Consider the following 22,243-nt stretch of genomic DNA (forward strand, 5'->3'; position numbering starts at 1 on the left):
GTGGGACTTGAATATATTCCTATTCGGGTGCTTTTAACATTGATTAAAGCTTAAATAGGTGCTTGTGTCCACTCTTATGAATATAAAAGGGGGAAATAAAACTATTTTACTAATGGATTCCTTGTGGTGGTATTATTTAGATGTAAACCACCCAATGTTCCTAAAAGTTACAATACCAAGGGGACAATTTATTTATGCTCCAGGATTTTTATGATAAATTTCCCACAATTCACTTTGAAATATTCCCTTCTCGTATATGTCATAATGCATTTTATTTTACATTGGAATTTAAATTTTTTTTTTCCATCCTCAGAATGAAACCTTTTTGTGTCACCGGTTCACTAAATTTGTGATGAAATATAATTTGATGTCCAAGGATAACCTGATTGTACCAATTTTGGAAGAGGAGGTGCAGAATTCAGTGTCTGGGGAAAGTGAGGCATGATGGGAATTGTGGTACAGAAAGCAACTGTACTGAACACACAATTGACATTATGTACTGTATATATCATTTTAGACACTTCAATCATGTATCCTTATTATAGCTTTGTTTAGTATACTTTTTTGTATGCTGTGTGCATTGCCTTTTAATATGGGAAATACTTTAAGTTATTCATGAACTGTATATTCATCAATGTGGCACTCATGGTTTTTAAATAAAATTAGTATTATCTGTTTATAATACCTGTTAATAAAAGAATTACAGTTGTGTAAAATTGCTGCTAAACAATCATTGGATCACAATCCTCAAATGTGTCTGATTAAAAAAGATAAGTGAGACTAAGGTTTCACACAAGCCATTTTCTAATGAAATAGCAATGTTAGCCTTAGTTCTGAGTTTAATACGTACCTTAAATTTAGAATGCTGCAGGAAGGTCCTTGTAATGTAGCTTATTCCTAATTTTAGCTCTTACTTTTTTTCAAAGAACTCATTTATTTCTAAGTTTTACTTCTGCTTTTGGGCGTGCGTATATAGTATTAACTATTCTTGTATGATATTAAACACAACTACAGTATTAGTAATACCAAAAGGATAACTTTACTATGCTACTAAAAGTATATTTTTGATCTATATGAGAGATAGTTGTGTACTTTCTGGACTTGCCTTTCTGTAACAGTGGAGGCCTGTCTACATCATGGAAGTGATGTGTTGAGTCTTAAGGAAAGGAAAGATTATTTTTTCTTATGAAAATCCTCCACTTTCGTTCCTCCCATGACTTCTCAAAAGAATAGCAGTGGCTGAAAATAACTTTTCCTCTTGGCTATAGTAAGGTACTTAGTGGTTTTATACCTGTGCATATCTATAATAACTGCTTACAGATTATACCTCACAGTGTTCATATTACACTACAGAACAATGTACTAGCATAGTCTTGTTTATAGTCTTAGCAAAAAAATTGAATTCTAGCCTTGCAATACTTTGATTCATGTGGAGAGTATGATTAATAATGTGCTTTCATCCATTCACCTGGATTGTATCCACTCTGAGGTGAAATACATCCATAGTTGGAGTTGTTTGCAGATTTGCAATAACTCACAAGTTCCATGAGTGCTGCTTAATGGTGTTGAACTGTCCAGAATTTGATTAGAATTAAATGTTTTAAAGACTATTCTAGCAGACTTATTGTTAATGGTGTACATAAATGAAGAGAGTCTAAAAGCACTAGCAGTGTTCTTATATTAAATGGAGCTTGCCTAGATAAAGTAAGTTTTGTGGCTTCTTCACATAGTAGAGGGCCTGTTTATGTATTGAAACAGGTTAAAGTGTTGGCCTTAGTGGGCCCAGCCATTTATCTAAATGATACTTCCTCTTGAAGGTATGCTTACCTGGGAATGAGAGCTAATTTATTTTTAAATAGTAATTTCTTCAAAATATACTGAACATGCCTTAAGTAGTTAAATACAAAATATTACAAGTCAAGTATACCCTAAGCATTTAAACAATGAGAACCTGGAGAGATAAAGGTCTTAAATTGCTTATACAGTGCTGCCTTCTTGGGCACAGATTTTTGTGTGTTTTCATTTTTAAAATTGTATTTATTGGTCAGCAGGGTCACTGCATCAGATGCAGTCTTAGTGACTAGCTTTAGCTATTGTGTTTGCACACTTGAGGTTTATCTTCTACAGGTCAGATGACTTGATTTGATATCTTTAAATCTGTCCTGAGGGTAGAGGATTACACTTTGGAGGTAATAAAATGTATTTAGCTTTGTAGTAATCTGCTGTTGCAAGATAGACCCTAGTATATTTCTGTTGTACAGCCACTTTAACAAACTTATATTGGCCTGGGACAGGCAAAAAGCTGGTGCTCTTCACTATTAAACATTTTTGGTAAAATTGAAGATAGTGGAGCAGTGCTCAGAACTTCATTAAAATCTTAAACTTCTCTCTTCCCCTTCTCTCATGCTTTGAGTTCTAGTAAAAGCCTCCAGAACTGTTAATCTTGTTTGTTCTCATTCACATAATTAATATTATGTCATACTGTAAAGCTGCCTCAGTGAAACACTGCTTATATTTTCCTTGCTACTATTTATGTGAGTGGTACCATAAAACTTCAGTTAGCCTAAGCAAACCATTGATTTGTTCAGTAAATATTTTTCCCTGAACGATTTGTGTCTCTTCTGATTCATGGTTTGATTTGTATTACTTAGCCACAGTAATTCTGCTAGTCAACATTAAACAGATACTAAGAGATTTTAATTCAAAATGTCATGCCAATTGTTTGTTTGGACAAAGCAAATCAGTATTGAAAATCAAAATTCCAACTACCCCTTCCATTCTGTGGACTAAGCAGCTGGGAATTATTAAAACAGCAACCTGACTCCTCTTTGCTCAGAAGAGCAAATGTATTAAATATAAATAAAATGTAACTAGTGTTTGAGAGAGAGTTTAGAAATCTAACCAAACTCCTGCTTTGTTTTATGCATCATAAATTGTTAAAGGGAAAAATATAAGAGATTTAATCTCCTCCTGAGTGGTATAAACTACTGTGGTCTAAGTAAGCCAAAACTTCGTCAGTTTTAGCCAAACATAATTAAGAAAAACTGATAGCTGAATTGGTGTAGTTGCCTCTAACACTAAGAAACTCCCAGTCACAAATACAAAAACGATCTCAACTTTACAAAGAAGCCACTAAAAATCTGGTTATGTATGTAGCACCTGAACTGCAGGAGGTGTTGGCATTTTTTTTTTTACACTTGCCGAGGTATTTGTCATAAACTGTTGTAGTGAGAATGAATCAGTTATATCTATGTGATGGACACAGTAGACCAGGGGTAAGCAACCTATGGCATGGGTGCCGAAGGTGGCACATGAGCTGATTTTCAGTGGTACTCACACTGCCCAGGTCTTGGCCACTGGTCCGGGGGGCTCTGCAATTTAATTTAATTTACAATAGTTTAGTTATATATTATAAACTTCTAGAAAGAGACCTTCTAAAAATGTTAACATATTATTGGCATGCGAAACCTTAAATTAGAGTGAATAAATGAAGACTTGGCACACCACTTAGAAAGGTTGCTAACCCCTGCAGTAGACTATTGTATTTAGACACACATACATTACCAGAAGCAGTGAGAAATTGTATATGTGGACAGGAAATAACTTAGGAATTGGAAAGTGTAAGGTCTTGAGACGCTTATGAACAGTATAATTATATCCCCAAACTCCACTTTTAATAGTTTTTAGTGTATTTCTGTTATGGTGTACAGACAAGGGACCCATTTGTAGCTCACAGATGTCAAGTCAAATTCCTGTTTTGATGCTGTGTAATCAAATTAGTTACTTCATTTTTCTTTGGAGAATTAATCCATGTGCCAGTAAATAATTCAAGCTTGATTCTTAATACTATTTCAGTAATTTTGTAAATACTGAACTAGTTCACGTAAGAGAACATATGTTGTATAGCTGGTGAAGATATAAATTGCACAAACAGGGATACTGGAGTATGAATATGAAAAATAAGTGACTTGCCGCTAGGCTTAGTTTTCCTGACTAGGTTTGTAAAGCAACAAGAACTCGGTCTCTCATATTGAGAAAGATGCTGGTTCTAGTATTTATAAGGAGTGGGTATTCTCTTAATGCAGTTGTCCCTTTTGGAATCTATCGCTTCATCCAAAGCCAAGAATTTAAGTATATTTTTTCACTTTAGTGCATGCATGGCTGTAAGTCTCCTTACTTACATGTGAATGAACATTAAAATGCAATAAGAAGCTATTTAAATGCGCCTAATAAGTATTCTCAAAAGGTACTGCATAGATCCTACTCCTCAACCAATACAGCTTCAGTTTTTCAAGGACAATTAGACTTCTAGATACATGTGGTTGCAAACCACAGAGCTCTTTTTATTCAGCTTTCTCAAGGACTCTGTAAACTTACTCAACATAGTCAATAATACTGATGACGAGCATTTTCCCCATTGTTTCTGTTTGATGTCCAAAAGCCCTCACACTAAATGGGGGTTAAGTTTTTGTTTTAGGTACTTTTTTAAAGTTAGAGGATAGAAGTCAGATGCCTTTTTATCTCACCACTGTACTCCTATGTGACGATGGGCAAATCGCTTATTTTCTGTGCCTGTTTTCCCATCTGTAAAATTAAGTTAATTATATTCACCTCTAAACTACTTTGAGAACTACAGCTGAAATACTCTATAGTAGTGCTAAGAATGATTAATATAATGAAGATTTAGCTTAAGCCAGAGATCAGGTTTGCTTGCATAGGCCCCACCTGAAAGGCAGGGTTTTGTGTTCTCAGGTGCTGGCAGCCCGCATACCAGCCTTCTGACACATTTCCCTTCTCAAGATGTGCCCATCAACCTCTGCCTCAATTTATTGGTGAAATGGAAATAAAATCTCACCCCTACCTGAGTTTGACTTGGTTTGTATTTTAACCTTGTGTTTCAATGAAGCTTTAGTCAGAGAGAGCGTTCCAACTTTAACTTAAACTTTTGTGGGGGAGGGAAATACATTTTTAGATAGAGATGTATTAATCCTAAGTATAGTTCAATTCCCATAAAAGTAAAAAAAAAAAAATGCAATGTTCATTGGTTACTGGGAGCTGAGGAAAAATGAAGAAATCAAACAGAAAATATTAAAAAAAACAGTGACAAGAAAAAATGTGGATGGCAACTGAAAAGAGCAGAGGGAAGGGGAGGGTTTGAGACAGATCCATTCTCAGCAGAATTCTACTTTGGAGAGTAGAATACATATTGACAACGTGTGATTGACTGCACCTTTATGACAACATTTGTGATCAGGAATGAATGTGAAACTGGATTATTTAAATTACACTTATCGTTACATGAAATGAAATCATGTAGACTTTGCTGATTTTGAAGATACATTGACCCAAGGTTTGTCTTGTTCAAGGTTGTAAAAATATACTCCTAAAGTTGCGTTCCTACATCCTTACTAAGGCACTTGAATATGTTACCTGATTTTTTCAAAAGTGATCAGCACCCTATCGCTCTTATTCACTGAGGGGAGTTGTTGGTTGCTCAGTAATTTTGATCCCACTGTTTAGGCATCCAGCTTTTTGAGAAGGCCCACATCAATAGGCTTTTTAGTGAAGTATGGTGCATTTTATGGGTTAAATGTTCAAAGCTATTGTTTTGTACACATGTAAAGGTATTTGTATGCACAAATCAAGTAGTCACACATTTAACTATACAATTCACAAATGCTAAATTGAGATCTACCTATATAATCACATACATATGTAAAACCTGCTAGAGCAATTTGGAAGGCACTTTTGAAAAGTTGTCTCTTAACGTCAGCTGATTCCTTTCTTTGAAAAAGGTTTGTTTTAAATAATGGTGTGTGAATTAAGTTATGAAAACTTGCATAGGGACATCAGAGAGTCCTCTATTTCTGTTAGTATAATGCACAGGCAGACACCTGCAATGTAAGGTGCCTACTGCCTAACAATATGCTTCAGCCCTGACCAGGTGGGGTCACTTCATACAATGAGAAGATAATTCAGGCTCCATGTGCATTCAATCCTTGCATTTCTTCTGAAACTACCAAAAGGTTCCCAAATAGTTCCACCTTTGGCAGATGTTTTATTTTGTGGCTCATTAACTGGGACCTGCCATATTAAGCAATGTTATCCTATACAATACTTTCCACCCATATATCTCAAGAGCCTATGTGGAGGAACATGAAGCTCCAGTGAGTTTTCTTGCTTTACTGTCTCCCTTACTCATGTGATGTCTAGAATAAGACCTGGATCCATACATAGTGGCTGTAACTAGGTTTATTTCCTTTAGTACTGACTTGAATTAATCATGGTTCTGGAGTTCATTAGGTCAGTGTGGGTCTAGGGAAGTATATTGTTACCCATGAGGGCTCAAGGCTGGCTGCTGAAGCTTCTACATCCCCTGTGTGTATCTTCTATGTTCATGCCTCCAGGATTTCTTGGGAAGAAAGTTTTACCCAGAAATGAACCACTGCATTAACTTCAGGGAAAATTGGGAGAATCTTTGGGTTTTGGAACCTTCTAGAATTTCAGGGATTGCTGACTGAACCATTTCCTATTCTTCCTTAGCAATTTCTTCAAAGGCTGAGTATACAGGGGGTGGTAAATTTTGTGTCTTTGTGGTGGATAGGAGATTTCCCTTGTCACCACTTTTCTCACAGTTTCATGCATAGGTGCCGACTCTGTGGGTGCTCTAGGGCTGGAGCACCCATGGGGAAAAATTAATGCACCCACCAGCAGCCAAGCTCCCCGCCCCACCACCTCCTCCTCCTAGTGCACTGTGTCTCTGCTCCTCCCTCCCAGCGCTTGCTACAGCTGTTTGGCCACAGCAAGTGCTGGGAGGTAGGAGGTGGGGAAGGAGTCGAATAAGGGTGGGGGGGGAGAATTGAGTTGGGGCAGGGACTTTGGGGAAGGGGTTGGAATGGGGGGGTAGGGTTGGGGGGGATTTTGGGGAAGGGGTTGGAATGGGGGGGGTAAGGTTGGAGTCAGGGCAGGCCAGGGGCAGAGGAGGGTCAAGCACCCACTGGCGCCTGAAGAAGTTGGCGCCTATGGTTTCATGCATGGCTGGCAGAAAACCCCACATTTGAGAAGCAGGAGAGGGTCTATGATCTGAAGTTGAGAGTTTGGAAGGAGCCAGAGCTTGTGGAGGGAAATGGGGATCCAGAGTGATTTAATCCTTTTTTCCTTTTGGTGGCAGAATGATTGTTCCTGCAGGAGAAGGGGGTCTGTCTTTTGACTGCAGCTCCCATCGAGGTCATATCCCATGCAGCATGTCTGTAGCACAGTCCTTCCTCAACAGTGTAATCTAATGGGAGGGAAGATCAGGGGAACATTCCTAAAAAGGAAGAGAGTCTAAAATAATGCCTGATGCCTTGCTAAGTTACTTTCTTACCCAGCTGAGAAGCTGAAATGGGAGCCTGCAGCTCTTTGGCAGTAGCCTGGTTGGAGTTTCTCTGGAAAGTCATTGATTGGTGATGTTGGTTCAGTTTGTTGTGTCCCAAAAGCTGCAGAGGACGGATTTGACCTAGTGGACATGTCTCTTGAGGCAATTTGGCTGGTGGGAAGGCCTGAACAGGCTGTCTAGACTCTGAGACTCTTCCCTTGACTAAGTGAGGGCTTGCAGTCTTGGGGTAATCACAGCAGAGCTCCTGTGTGTGAGAGCGTGTCTCCAGGCAGGTGGAGCAACTCATGGCCTTTGGCTTGCTCCACCCATTGGAGGGGAGTACAGCTGGTGGTCCTGTTCAGGGAACAAAGCCCTAGACTCAGCTAATGTGACCTCCTGCACATTGCAGGCCTGAGAACCTCACCCTCCCACTTCTGTAATAAACCCGTAACCTCTGGCTGAGTTTCTGACGTCCTCAAATCATAGTTTTAAGACTTCAAGTTACAGAAAATTCATCATTTACACTAGATTAGGGTCTCTGCTAATCTGACCTGAGGGAAAATTCTTTCCCGACCCCCAATATGATGATCAGTTAGACCCTGAGCATGTGGGTAAGACCCTCTAGGCAGATATCTAGGAAAGGATTCTCTGTAGTAACTCCCCGTGTAGTGCCCTGTCTCTAGCAGTTGGGGATTTTTGCTACTGCCAGTCGGCAATGGGCCACCTGCTGTCATAGGCAGTCCCATCATACCACCTCCACCATATCAAGCTCAGTTCTGAAGCCAGTTAGGTTTTTGGTCCCTTCTGGTCTCCCTGGAAGGCTGTTCCAGAACTTCATTCCTCTGAATGGTTAAAAACCTTCCCCTAATTTTGAGCCTAAACTTGTTGATGGCCAGTTTATAGCCCTAGAATTGTCAGTCCCCTAAGGAAAAGGTGAGAGAATGATGAAAGATGTTTTCACTATCCCCCCAAATGAGCCATTAAAGGGGGGAAGCCATTAGGATTGCAGTGGATAAGGCAGCAATGCTGAGTTGTTGCTATGGCCCCGCCACACTGCTGGAGGCAGAGGATCTAGAGGAAGAGTGGAAAGGGCCTGGCCAAGTCCTGAGCCTCATGGACATGTCTAAACGGCCTTTGGCATTTTCAAGGACAGGCACAACCTAATTTCTTGGAGTAGACTAGGGGGTCAGGATTCAGAATGAGGTTGCACCTGGTTGCTGGCTTATAGGACCAGCAACTTGAAAAAATAAATGAATTAGGTTTTGAAGTCCTCACTTAGATCCTGTTTCAATTATAAAAACATAAGTCAGCTGTGAGTCTAAAAGTAGTCAAGCTTGTGACACATTATTGGTGAACAGAGTCAGACTGACAAACATTTATCTGTGTTCACTAGCAGTGTAAACTCTTTGTTACAGAGGCATCAATATGCCCTGGTCACAGAAGCCAAAATATGTCATTTTACAGCTGTCTGATTTGTCATTCCTCAGCATTGACTGCCTAAGCTATTGCTGCAATAGGGAAAATTTGCCATAGGCAATGTCTATTGAATCTCAATTCCCAACATGCCCGAGTTACTATGTAATTGTACCCTAGAATGAAGTTAAATAAAGGGTCTAGTCATCAGCTGGGTAAAATGCCTGCCTGCTGGCATGTTTTCAGTTGTAGCTAGCCTATTCAGTATAGCATCAGTGCCAAAAGCTTCACAAGACATTCATTCTTCATTGACTCTTCTTTAACAGTCTAGTGTTAACCTGGGGGGGCCCAAATCGCGGGCCTCAAAACCAAAGCTTACCAAGATGCTGTCAGGTTTTAAAAACAAACAAACAACCCCCCCCCCACACACACACACACAGAGTTACTCACCTTTGTAACTCTTGTTCTTTGAGATGTATTGCTCATATCGATTCCATTTAGGTGTGCGCGCGCTGCGTGCATGGCCATCGGAAAGATTTTCCCCAATCAGCATCTGTCGGATGGCTGTGGAGCCCCCTGGAGTGGCGCCTACATGGCGCTCAATATATGACCCTGCTGACCCGGCGCCGCTTCAGTTCCTTCTTGCTGACTACTCCAACAGAGGGGAAGGGGGGTGGGTTTGGAATGGATATGAGCAACACATCTTGAAGAACAACAGCTACAAAGGTAACTTTTTTCTTCTTTGAGTGCTTGCTCGTATCGATTCCAATTAGGTGACTCCCGAGCCTTACCTAGGTGGTGGGATCGGAGTGAAGGAATGTTGAGTGGAGTACTGCTCTACCGAAAGCTGCGTCGTCTCTGGCGTGCTGGATGATGGCGTAGTGTGAGGCGAAGGTATGCATCGAGGACCAAGTCGCTGCCCTGCAGATTTCCTGGATCGGTACCTGGGTCAGGAACGCCACTGACGAGGCCTGGACCTTAGTGGAGTGTGCGGTGAGAGCTGGGGTTGGCATGCTGGCCAGCTCATAGCAAGCATGGATGCAGGCCGTGATCCAGGAGGAAATTCTTTGAGAGGAGACCGGGAGGCCCTTCATCCAGTCCACCACTGCAAAGAAAAGCTGGGTCGATTTCCTGAATGGCTTAGTGTGCTTGATGTAGAAAGCCATGGCCCTGCGGACATCGAGGGAATGCAGTCGCTGTTCCCGGGGACCAGCATGAGGTTTTGTTTAAAAAACAGGCAGGAAAATATCCTGGCTGGTGTGAAAGGCTGACACCACCTTGGGGAGAAAGACCGGGTGCAGTTGGAGTTGCACCTTATCTTTGTGGAAGACCGTGTAAGGGAGTTCTGAGGTGAGGGCCTTCAGCTCAGAGATGCGTCTCACCGACATAATGGCAACCAGGAAAGCGGTCTTCCAGGAAAGATACAGGAGGGAACACGAGGCCAGCGGTTTCAACGGGGACCCCAGGAGTTGCAAAAGGACTAGGCTGAGGTCCCACGCAGGGACAGGCTGCCGGATCTGAGGAAAGAGAAGGTCCAAGCCTTTGAGAAAGCGACCAACCATTGGGTTGGTGAAAACCAAGCGGCCAGATGCACCCAGGTGGAAGGCCGAGATGGCAGCAAGGTGAACCCTCACGGAGGATGCCGCCAGGCCTTGCTGTTTCAGGTGCAAGAGGAACTCCAAAATGAGGGGCACCAGCACCTGGAGGGCGTGTGCGCGGTGCTGGTCACACCAACATGAAAACCATTTCCACTTCACCAGATATGTGGCTCGAGTAGAGGGCTTCCTGCTGCCCAGCAGGACCTGCCTTACGGGGTCCAAACACAGAAGCTCTGTGGGGTTCAGCCAGGCAGCAACCACGCCGTGAGGTGGAGGGACCACAGGTCGGGATGACAGAGGCGACCATGGTCCTGAGTGAGCAGGTTGGGAAGAGGCAGCAACGGACTGGAACATCCACCAACAGTTCCAACAGTGTGGTATACCAATGCTGGTGAGGCCATGCTGCAGCTACCAGAATCGCCCTCCGGATCTTGAGCAGGACCTTGTGCACGAGGGAGAACGGAGGAAAGGCGTAGAGCAGGTGACCCATCCAGGGAAGCAGGAACGCATCTGTGAGGGAGCCTGGGATACAACCTTGGAAGGAGCAGAATGCTGGGCACTTCCTGTTGCTGCAGGTGGCATGCCATCAGGTCGACCTGGGGAAACCCCCACCTTTGGAAGATCGGGTGGACAACATCCAGTCAGAGACCACTCGTGCGAGTGGAAGGACCTGCGGACGCGGTCCACCAGCATGTTCTGGATCCCGGGAAGAAAGGACGCAAACAGGTGAATGGAGCGGGCTATGCAGAATTCCCACAGCCGAATGGCTTCCTGGCAGAGAGGTGAGGAACGGGGCCCCCCTTGCTTGTTGATGTAGAACATGGCCGTGGTGTTGTCAGTGAGAACCGCCACACAACGACCGCGCAGGTGCGCCTGGAAGGCTTGACAAGCAAGGCGCACCGCCATCATCTCCCTGATGTTGATATGGAGGGATAGCTTGGAATGAGACCACAGGCCCTGAGTCCGAAGGTTCTCCAGATGAGCGCCCCACCCCATAGTGGACGCATCCATGACCAGGGACAAGAAAGGCTGTGAAAGGGGACTCTCTCGCACACCACTCAGGGGTCAAGCCACCAGCGGAGGGAGGCGAGGACCCGTGCTGGGACAGTGACCACCGAATTCATGCTGTTGCTCCCCCGGGCGGTAGACTGAAGCGAGCCATGCTTGTAACGGCCGGAGCCAGGGACTGGCGTGCCGAGTCATGTATGTACACGAAGCCATGTGGCCAAGGAGACACAGGCAGCCCTGTGCTTTCGAGATCGGGAAGCACTGAAGGCCTCTAATGATGCCCACGATAGCTTGGAAACACAAGTCCGGTAGGAGGGCTGGCGCCTGAACAGAATCCAGGACCGCCCTGATGAACTCTATCCTCTGGGTTGGTTCCAGGGTCGACTTCACTATGTTGAGGAGGAGACCCAGCCGTTGGAACGTATACCTGACCAGGTGGAGGTGGGACTGCACCTGCTCTCTGGTGTGGCCCCGAAGCAACCAGTCGTCGAGGTAGGGATACACTTGCACCTGCCGTTGATGGAGGAAGGCAGCCACGACTGATATACACTTGGTGATCACCCGGGGGGCTGTGGAAAGGCCGAATAGAAGGGCCGTAAACTGGTAATGTTCACGGTTGACCACAAAGAGCAGGAAGCACCTTTGCGCCAGATGAAGAGGGCAGGAAGAAACAAAATTGGAGAGAGTATCCCGCTTCCACCGTGCGAAGGACCTAGCGGTCCAACGTTATTTGGGACCACGCACGGTGGAAGTGGAATAAGCGATTCAGAAAGGGCGGGGAAGGGTCCGGGGGTAAGTCTGGTATGCCGTCCTCGGGTGTCCCTTCAGAAGGCCTGCTTGGAACCCAACGATGGCTTGGTCGGGCCCTGGCTTTGCCCAGACGGGGGGTTGTAGGGCTTCCTCCTGCCATTTCCCCCCCCCCCCCGCTGCCTGTAAAAGTCCTGCTTTGCCCAAGGAGGATAGGAACGCTGCTGTGGGGCTTGAAGTGCTTCCGCTGGGTTGCTGGGGTGTACATACCCAGGGATTTAATGGTCACCCTCGAGTCCTTAAGGCTATGCAGCCAAGAGTCAGTCTGCTCTGCAAAGAGGCCTTCTCCATGAAAGGGCAGGTCCTGCAGCATCTGATGAATCTCAGGGGGCAGGCCAGAGGTTTGCAGCCAGGAGGTGTGCCTCATGGCAATCCCGGAGGATGAAGTACACGCAGCCGAGTCTGCAGCGTCCAGTGAGGCCTGAAAAGAGGTCTGTGCCACCGTCTTGCCCTCATCAACAAGGGTCCCAAACTTCTCCCTGGACTCAGGAGGCACAAGCTCCTTGAACTTCAGCATGGAGTTCCAGGAGTTAAAGTTGTAGCAGCTCAGGAGTGCCTGCTGATTGGCAATCCAGAGCTGGAGCCCACCCTGCAGCCAAACAAGTCCAGCCCTTTGGTGTCCTCCGATTTGGGCACTGGGGATGGCTGCCCATGCCTCTACTTCTCATTCATGGCTGTAACCAACAGCGAGCAGGGCTGCGGGTGCGTGAACAAATAGTCGTACCCCTTCGAGGGGACAAAGTATTTACGTTCGACCCCCTTGGCCGTAGGGGGGATGGAGGCCGGGGTCTGCCAGATGGTTTTGGCATTGGTCTGGATGGTCTTGATGAGGGGCAGGACCACCCTCGACAGACCTTCCGGGGCCAAAATGTCCACCACCGGGTCCTCTGATTCCACCACCTCTTCTGCCTGCAGACCCATGTTGTGTGCCACCCTGTGCCAGAGGTCCTGATGCGCATGAATATCTATGGAGGGTGGCCCGGAGACGGAGGTGCCCACCATAGCCTCGTCAGGGGAGGAGGACAAAGAGGACATGGGGGGCGGGAGAGGGTCATCCTGACCCCCCTGTGCCACAGGGGCTTGTTGCCCTGCGTCATTGACCACGGACCCAGGCTCGGGAACTGGAGTCGGAGGGGGTCCCAAGGTGGGGAGGGGGCATGACACCTCCTCCACACCCCCAGGAGTGGGCCAACTGACGGAGGCTTCTGGCAGCCGTGGTTCAGAGGTGGCCAACTGGGAAGCACCAAACTGTGCACCCTGGGTCTGGTGGTACGCCCACGGGGTCCCCTGCCCGTGTCCCTGCCATAGTCCTGCCCCTGCTTCAGGGCGGTCATGGTCTGACTGGCAGCGGTCCGGGTCTGAAAACCGCGATCTTGTCTCCGAACCCGAGGAATGAGATCCGGACCGCGAGGGCTAGGGCAGTGCAGAGCGGATCTGTGCTGGGGATTAGCGTTGAGGAGAAGGAGAGCGGTGCTGGGATCTGGAGCAGTACGGTGGTCTGGAGCCACACCAAGACGATGAACGGCGCCATGATCGGTGCTGGGTCTGGGACTTGCTCCACTATTAATTTATCTTTAATGGTTTTTCAGACTGTTCAATTTCGGTGCCAGTGCTCATGGAGAACACACATGAATTCGTATTCCAACCAAAATTTCATGGGACAGCATGTCAAATGCTTTACTAAAAGTAAAAATATAACAGCTACTGTATTTTTTGTCCACTAAGGCTCCACTCCTGCAATGAGCTGTAAAACTCATTGCTGTATCATGGTCTAATTTTGTAATTTTATCAAAAATAGCAATCAAGTTTGGTGCAGTTTTTCTTTATAAACCTGTGCAGATTGCTCATAGTTTAATTATCCTCTCAACTTGTACATTCTCTCACTAACATTTCTTCTACCATCTTGCTAAGAAGAAAAGAGAGATTTACCAGAAGTAATTACTGGGACCATTCCTTTCCCCCCCCTTTTCTGAATATAAATACCACATTTTTTCCAGGCCTATTTCTCCTACAGCTTCAAAAAGAATTGTTGTCAGTTTGATAAATCCTTTAGCCAATTCCATTTTGCCCTAGGAGGCATGTTATCAGAGTCTGCTGATAGGTCTATCATTTTCTAAGCATTCCTGCTAGCTGCCTTTTTTCACTAGTTATTTAGAATGTTTTAATTACTCCCAAATTGTCTGCACTGCTTTATATTTTGGTTAAAAATAGATTTGAAAAAAGCAGTTCAGTAGCTCAGCTGAACGAAGGCCACAAACTCATTTCGTAATGGCTACCAAACAGCAGTAGCTTTGGGTTGCTGCTGAACTGGCAATTTGGGGTCCAATTCTGCAAGGTGCTGAGTGACCTAATGTGACTGTAGTGGGAGTTGAGGGTGTGCCGAACTTTGTAGGGCAGTATTCTGAGAGGTGAAAAGCTCCGTATCTCATTACCTGTCTCCATCTCAGCTGCTTTTCTTCAATCTGGACACCAGATAAGTTACTGCTTTGTCTTACGGAACAATTTCTATCCTTCAGGCAGAGCTCTACTATAGATATTTTATTCTGTATTTTATTTCCTTTAGATGAATACCACCAGTCCTAGTGACTGACTGTATTTAAGTTTCTGATGTTGTTTCGTAATGTCCTCCTTTGAAACATCAGTCTCTCTTAAGTGACCTCAAGTTTGTGGCAGGAATTTATAGGCAGACGGTGAGGAGTTACAAAAGCCCTTACACTTGCTGGTTATGTAGCAAAAGAAAATAAAAAGCCCTAGTATACAGGGTGAGCGTTCTGGGAAAATCACGTCTGAGGTAAATAGTATATATACTGGGCCTCCTGCAGGGGGAAGAAGAAACTCCTATGTCATCTATCAGATGAGTGAAATACAAGAGTGCTGGGCCGCAGCACAGCTGAATAATAATTGTAGACTAGGTTGATGGGAGATAGCCTACAGCTTTACTATTTGTCAAATGGGTTTATAGGATTGGGAAAGGATTCACAGAAGCTGGTAACATATTAAAGCCTGATTATCACTACTATCTATGGGACAAAGACTGAACTAAGGTTAAAGCTTGCAGGAAGGAGAAGGAAATTAAACAGGTAATCAGATTTTATTTTTACTAACTTTAGAGGTGTCGCTTGTCTCTCAATTAACAAACAAAAACCCGTTTTTCTAAAAGTGGGAATGTGCTAAAAAACACTCTCTCTGGACGAACCACACTTACCTTCTGAAAGATCCCTTTGCCCCAACATGCAAGAGGTGTGAATCTAGCCTAAACTCTGAACAGAATATGGAAAAATCCTCCAATTTATGCACATGGGAAAGATAATTCTTTATTTACATTGCTTATCTGAGGCCTGGTCTACACTAGGCGTTTATGTCGAAGTTAGCGCCGTTAAATCGAATTAACCCTGCACCCGTCCACACTGCGATGCTATTTAGTTCGACATAGAGGTCTCTTTAATTCGACTTCTGTACTCCTCCCCGACGAGGGGAGTAGCGCTAAATTCGACATGGCCATGTCGAATTAGGCTAGGTGTGGATGGAAATCGACGCTAATAGCTCCGGGAGCTATCCCACAGTGCACCACTCTGTTGACGCTCTGGACAGCAGTGCGAGCTCGGATGCTCTGACCAGCCACACAGGAAAAGCCCCGGGAAAATTTGAATTTGAATTCCTTTTCCTGTCTGGCCAGTTTGAATCTCATTTCCTGTCTGGACATCGTGGCGAGCACAGCAGCACTGGCAACGATGCAGAGCTCTCCAGCAGTGATGGCCGTGCAGTCTGGGAATAGAAAGAGAGCCCCAGCATGGACTGATCGTGAAGTCTTGGATCTCATCGCTGTGTGGGGCGATGAGTCCGTGCTTTCCGAGCTGCGATCCAAAAGAAGGAATGCAAAGATCTACGAGAAGATCTCTAAAGACATGGCAGAGAGAGGATACAGCCGGGATGCAACGCAGTGCCGCGTGAAAATCAAGGAGCTGAGACAAGGCTACCAGAAGACCAAAGAGGCAAACGGACGCTCCGGATCCCATCCCCAGACATCCCGTTTCTACGAGGCACTGCATTCCATCCTCGGTGCTGCCGCCACCACTACCCCACCAGTGACCGTGGACTCTGAGGATGGGATACTGTCCACGGCCGGTTCCTCAGACATGTTAGGGGACGGGGAAGATGAGGAAGGAGATGAGGAGGGCGAGGCAGTTGGCAGCTCTCACAACGCTGATTTCCCCGACAGCCAGGATCTCTTCATCACCCTTACAGAGATCCCCTACGAAGCGTCCCCAGCCATTACCCCGGACACAGAATCTGGTGAAGGATCAGCCAGTAAGTGTTGTAAACATCTAAACATTTATTTTTAACAAAACAGGAATATTAACAATTAAAAGAATGGGTTGTTCATGATTAGTGTGCCCTAGGCGCTTAACGGTTTAGTAAGGGGCAGTGCAAGTTTTGAAAAGAAATCTAGCAATGTCCGGTTTTCAGTGATTGTCCTGCACAAGCCGCTCTACTGTGTATTCCCTGCTACTGCAGCTACAGTAAAATGCGGTCTATATGTGCGGGGATAGAGCAGTAATCCTCCTGGGACATCTCGATGAAGCTCTCCTGGAGGTAACTTGAAAGCCGTTGCATGAGGTTCTTGGGGAGAGCGGCCTTATTGGGTCCTCCGAAGTACGACACGTTGCCGCGCCACGAGATTATCAGGTACTCGGGGATCATTGCTCTGCACAGCAGGGCGGCATACGGCCCTGGTCTTTGGAGGCTTTCCCGGAGCATTCTCTCTTTGTCGCTCTCGGAGATCCTCATCAGGGTGATGTCGGCCATGGTGACCTGCTTTTAATTAGGTAGGGGAATGTTAGTGTTGGGACTGCTTTCCCGTTCCTTTACAGAACTGTCACCGCTGGTTTGCAGCCACGCGGTGGAGGCGGGAGAGGGGCAGCCGAAAGGGATCATTCCCGGGGACAGCCGCGAGGGGGTGGGACAGGGGCAGAGTTCCCGCTTGCCGGATTGCTGGCAGCAGGGACTGACATTGATTTAAATGTGAAATGAGGCCAGTGGTAATATAAAAGTTTTAAACTGCCACAAGTGTACGGCTTACCATGTCTGCCTGCAACAGAAATTCCGTTGTGCTGCCTCGCTTCTCAAATGTGCTGTTCAAGACCCCAGGCACAGAATGCGAAGGCCGAGAATTCGACCTTGTGCTGAGTGCGCATGTGAAAGGTGCTGTGCATGGTCTTGTTCACAGAGAAAGACTATGTTCTTTGTTCACAACTACATTTATCTTTCAGAGGAATTCACTCCCTTTTTCCCATTTCCACAGCCCCGTCTGCGACTGTCTCACAACCTAGCCTGGAATCACACTCCCAGAGGCTAGCGCGGATTAGGCGTAGGAAGAAGAGGACACGGGAGGACATGTTCTCTGAGCTTATGGCCTCTTCCCAAGCCCAGGCAGCACAGCAGACCCAGTGGCGGGAGAACTTGACCCGAATGCACCAAGCCAACATGGATCGGGAGGAGAGGTGGCGGCAGGAAGACCAGCAGGCGACTCAAACGCTGCTTGGACTACTGAGGGAGCAAACGGACACGCTCCGGCGCCTTGTGGATGTTCTGCAGGAACGGAGGCAGGAGGACAGAGCCCCGCTGCAGTCCATCTCTAACCGCCCTCCCCCGCCACCAAGTCCCATACCCACCTCACCCAAAGTGCAAAGAAGGAGAGGCGGCAGAGTCCCTGCTAACTCTCACTCCACCCCTGCAGAGAGCTCTAGTAGCAGAAGGCTCTCATTTCCCAAAATTTGAAAAGTTCTTTCCTTCCCGCCTGACACAAGCCCACGTCCAAGTTTCACCTCCCAATGCCATGTGTAGTTGATAATAAAAAATTCGTTTCTGTTAACTACTGTTTCAATCATGTTCTTTTGGAGGAGGAGGGGAAAGGGGGTTGGAAATTGGACAGGACAGTCTCCTTTGGCAGGGTACATAGTCGGGGGCAGGCACAGCAGCAGGGCACATACACAGTGCAGTGATGCAGTGACTAGTTGCCCCGGTTAGTCTGGGAGGTTGTTTTGATGTAATGTTGGGGGGGGTGGGTTGCTCTGTGACTTTGTGGCGGGGGAGGGCAGTTACAGATCTTAAGCGCCGGTCCTTAGACAGGATCACAGAGCCACACAGCATGGGATCTGTAACCGTCCTCCCCCTGCCACAAAGTCAAATAGACCTCCCATACACACAGTCCCGATCAGGAGGGGTGACAGGCTCCGTTGAAACAAGCATCCCACCGCAGCGGAGCCTGTCAATCCTTGAGTTTAGAAGCTGCATTCGCATCACAACACTAGACCCGCCCCGCACCACAGTCTGCGTCCCAGTTTTAAAAAATTCCCGCTAAAACAGTATTAAAGAAAACGGTGTGCTTTAACAAAGTAGAACTATTTTTATTTCGACACGTGTGTTGGAGGGGGGGTGAAGGGGGTATGTAACTGGATAGGATAGTCAACATTACCTGGGTAAAGAAACGGGGGCAGGTTTAGCTTCTCAGTACACAAACTATAAAATCACAGGTTACCCTGCTCACTCAGGAACTTTGCTTTCAAAGCCTCCCGGATGCACAGCGCTTCCCGCTGGTCTCTTCTAATCGCCCGGCTGTCTGGCTGTGAGTAATCACCAGCCAGGCTATTTTCGTCAACCTCCCACCCCGCCATAAAGGTCTCCCCCTTGCTCTCACAGAGATTGTGGAGCACACAGCAAGCTGCTATAACAATGGGGATATTGGTTTCGCTGAGATCACAGCGAGTCAGTAAGCTTCTCCATCTCCCCTTGAGACGGCCAAAAGCACACTCCACCACCATTCTGCACTTGCTCAGCCGGTAGTTGAAGAGTTCTTTTTCAGTGTCCAGGGCGCCAGTATAGGGCTTCATGAGCCAGGGCATTAGCGGGTAGGCTGGGTCCCCGAGGATGACTATAGGCATCTCCACATCCCCAACAGTTATTTTGTGGTCCGGGAAGTAAATACCTTGTTGCAGCCGTCTAAACAGACCAGAGTTCCTGAAAACACGAGCGTCATGAACCTTGCCCGGCCATCCCACGTAGATGTTGGTAAAACGTCCCCTGTGGTCCACCAGTGCTTGCAGCACCATGGAAAAGTATCCCTTTCGGTTAATGTACTGGGTGGCCTGGTGGTCCGGTGCCAGGATAGGGATGTGAGTTCCATCTATGGCCCCACCGCAGTTTGGGAATCCCATCGCTGCGAAGCCATCTATGATCGCCTCCACGTTTCCCAGGGTCACTACCTTTGGCAGCAGTACATCAACGATTGCCTTCGCTACTTGCATCACAACAACCCCCACGGTAGATTTGCCCACCCCAAACTGGTTCGCGACTGACCGGTAGCTGTCTGGCGTTGCAAGCTTCCACAGGGCTATGGCCACTCGCTTCTGTACACTCAGTGCAGCTCGCAACCGGGTGTCACTGCGCTTCAGGGCAGGGGACAGCAACTCACAAAGTTCCAGGAAAGTTCCCTTCCGCATGCGAAAGTTTCGCAGCCACTGGGATTCATCCCAGACCTGCAGCACTATGCGGTCCCACCACTCAGTGCTTGTCTCCCGTGCCCAGAATCGCCGTTCCATGGCATCAACATGACCCATTGCCACTGTGATGTCCTCGGCGCTGGGTCGCCTGCTTTCTGACAGGTCTGTGCTACTCTCAGACTTCAGGACATCACCGCGGTGCCGTAGCCTCCTTGCCTGACTTTTCTGCATCTGCCTCAGGGAAACCTTTATGATAAGCTGCGAGACGTTGAGAGCGGCCACAACTGCAGCGATGGTCGCAGCGGGCTCCATGCTCGGAGTACAGTGGCGTCCGCGCTGTCAATGACTGGAAAAGCGCGCGAACTGTTTTCCCGCCGGCGCTTTCAGGGAGGGAGGGCGGGAGTGATGGACGGATGACGACAGTTTCCCAAAAGCACCCTCGACTCATTTTGTTACCCAGAAGGCATTGCCGGCTACACCCAGAATTCCAATGGGCAGAGGGGACTGCGGGAACTGTGGGATAGCTGACCACAGTGCACCGCTTCGAATGTCGACGCTATCACCGTTAGTGTGGACGCACAAAGTCGAATTACTGTCCTTAGTGTGGACACACACGTTCGACTTTGCAATATCGATTACAAAAATTCGATGCAAGTAAAATCGAACTACTCTCGTAGTGTAGACAAGGCCTGAGATTCCAACAGCTGATCTCAGAGAAAAATTAGTTCTAAACTAGTGTATATGTTAGCTTTTGTTTTTTTGAGGTGAATATATTTAACTTTTACCCAGAAAGATTAACTGTACTTAATTTAATACTCTTCAGTGATAACATGTTACTTGAAGTTGCAGTTAAGTTTTATGTTCTCTAGGATTTACTACCATTAAACTATCCCACACAGGAATACAAGTTAGCCCTTTCCCCCAAAAAGTAGTTGGACTGGAGCTTTTATAACTTGAAAAAAGCTTTAAGTTTGCATGTTACAAAGTTCTTGGTATAGTGTAATGATACATTTGCCTATTTTGTGTGTGTGTGTAGGTGTGTATTTAGCTGCTTCTGCAGATTTGACTGATATACTCTAAGTATTCATTATATATTAACTGTCTTTTAATGTCATTTGTTTTTCTGGTTACAAAGTCAAGCATTCAACATAAATCTGGCATTTCCTAACTTTTAAGTCTCCCCTTGTGTACTTATTGAAGCAGGGGTCCTGCAGAAAAAACAGCATGTGATCATGCAATTAAAGACTTTACCATAACACAAGAACTAGGGGTCACCAAATGAAATTAATAGGCAGCAGGTTTAAAACAAATAAAAGGAGGCATTTCTTCACACAAAGCACAGTCAACCTGTAGAACTCTTTGCCAGAGGATGTTGTGAAGGCCAACTTCATAACAGGGTTCAAAAAAGAATTGGACCTATCCTCCATGAATATATTTATCAATGGCTATTAGCGAGGATGGGCAGGGATGGTGTCCCTAGCCTCTGTTTGCCAGAAGCTGGGAATGAGCGACAGGGGATGGATCACTTGATGATTACCTGTTCTATTCATTCCCTCTGGGGCACCTGGCATTGGCCACTGTCGGAAGACAGGATACTGGGCTAGATGGACCTTTGGCCCTATTGGGTCAGACCGTTCTTATGTACCATAATTAATAGGCACCAGGGAGCCAAACGAAGGTTGCATAGGCAGCCCTAAATTCGGGATTGCCTAACCTGCAAGTGCTAGACTTTGCAACCTAAACCATTTTTTAAAATGTTTTTACTTTTTTCCTTATACATAAAAATGTAGCTTTTTTTTTTAAACTGTAAGAACTCTTACACCCCTCATTCCTGCATCATTATGATCATTTGAACCCTGAACTTTCAGCAATGCAAAACGAACTACCACCTGAGCTACAGGACTAACTACATTCGCTGGCTGCAGAAGAAGGCCGTTATCCTAGAGAAGGAGTGGGCCACTGAAACTATGTGCTGGATCCCTGGAGGTATGATAATAAGTGAATATAATGTAACTGGAATATGCTGTGTGGAGCAGCAAGACAGGGTGCTGGAGTCCTGAGCTGGCAGGGAAAACAGGAGCAGAGGTAGTCTCGGTACATCGGATGGCAGCTCCCAAGGGGGTTTCTGTAATCCAACCCATCACAGTGGACTTTGCATAATTCCAATAGCCCCACAGAGTTATATTTTGTATTTCTAGTTTTAGATACAAGAGTGGTATATTTATACAAATAGGATGATCACACTCAGATTATAAGCTTTGTAATGATACCTTACAAGAGACCTTTTGCATGAAGCATATTCCAGTTACATTATATTCACTTATATTTTTATAAAACCATATAGTCACACCCTCCTCCTGAACTTACTGCCAGAGACTTGGACACTGACCATGGCAGAGGCAGTATACTAAAATTAGTTTTTGGGCTCCCCTATGGGGCAGACACTCCTGTGTCCCCCAAAAGGGAAAGAGACCCTGATCCAGCTGTAGGCTCACAGCTACCAGCTATGACAGACCTTTCGCTGGCCAGCAAACCCCCCTGCCTTTCACTCAGGTTGGGTT

At 46.1% G+C, this 22,243-nt stretch overlaps 3 protein-coding genes and 1 long non-coding RNA gene across 7 annotated transcripts in view; 3 read left to right on the forward strand and 1 right to left on the reverse strand.

Annotated features, from left to right (window-relative positions):
• LOC101950505 (MOB-like protein phocein) overlaps positions 1-2,606 on the forward strand; it is a 29,693-nt gene extending 27,087 nt beyond the window's left edge. For all 3 annotated transcript variants that reach the window (XM_008174250.4, XM_005294302.5, XM_008174249.4), the window contains one exon: positions 314-2,606. In XM_008174250.4, the coding sequence (XP_008172472.2) occupies positions 314-445 (132 nt within the window). In that variant the 3' untranslated portion in view covers positions 446-2,606. The remainder of the gene's footprint in view (positions 1-313) is intronic.
• Positions 2,607-15,088: 12,482 nt separating this feature from the next.
• The window catches only part of LOC135974148 (uncharacterized), a 28,182-nt gene continuing 21,027 nt past the window's right edge, over positions 15,089-22,243 (forward strand). The window contains exons 1-2 of one of the 2 annotated variants that reach the window (XR_010591355.1): positions 15,089-15,263; positions 21,551-21,668. This is a non-coding gene — a long non-coding RNA (uncharacterized LOC135974148). The remainder of the gene's footprint in view (positions 15,264-21,550; positions 21,669-22,243) is intronic. The other variant, XR_010591356.1, reaches the window with a different exon arrangement.
• On the forward strand, positions 15,779-18,055 carry LOC135974147 (uncharacterized). Its single transcript, XM_065560885.1, has 2 exons — positions 15,779-16,491; positions 17,486-18,055. Exons 1-2 carry the CDS (start codon positions 15,915-15,917, stop codon positions 17,959-17,961), a joined length of 1,053 nt encoding a protein of 350 aa, XP_065416957.1. The 5' UTR covers positions 15,779-15,914; the 3' UTR covers positions 17,962-18,055.
• LOC135974146 (uncharacterized) lies at positions 16,863-20,139 on the reverse strand. Its single transcript, XM_065560884.1, has 2 exons — positions 18,659-20,139; positions 16,863-16,998 (listed from the first exon to the last, which is right to left on the reverse strand). Exon 1 carries the CDS (start codon positions 19,992-19,994, stop codon positions 18,711-18,713), a length of 1,284 nt encoding a protein of 427 aa, XP_065416956.1. The 5' UTR covers positions 19,995-20,139; the 3' UTR covers positions 16,863-16,998; positions 18,659-18,710.

Source organism: Chrysemys picta, chromosome 11 (assembly GCF_011386835.1).
Source record: "Chrysemys picta bellii isolate R12L10 chromosome 11, ASM1138683v2, whole genome shotgun sequence".
Taxonomy (NCBI): Eukaryota; Metazoa; Chordata; order Testudines; family Emydidae; genus Chrysemys; species Chrysemys picta.

Excerpts from the sequence above, each read along its gene's own strand:
- LOC135974147 (XM_065560885.1), top strand. The coding sequence starts at position 15,915 with ATGCAGAGCTCTCCAGCAGTGATGGCCGTGCAGTCTGGGAATAGAAAG. Across the intron at positions 16,492-17,485 it reads ATCTGGTGAAGGATCAGCCA|CCCCGTCTGCGACTGTCTCA; the intron begins GTAAGTGTTGTA and ends CCATTTCCACAG.
- LOC135974146 (XM_065560884.1), bottom strand. The coding sequence starts at position 19,994 with ATGGAGCCCGCTGCGACCATCGCTGCAGTTGTGGCCGCTCTCAACGTC.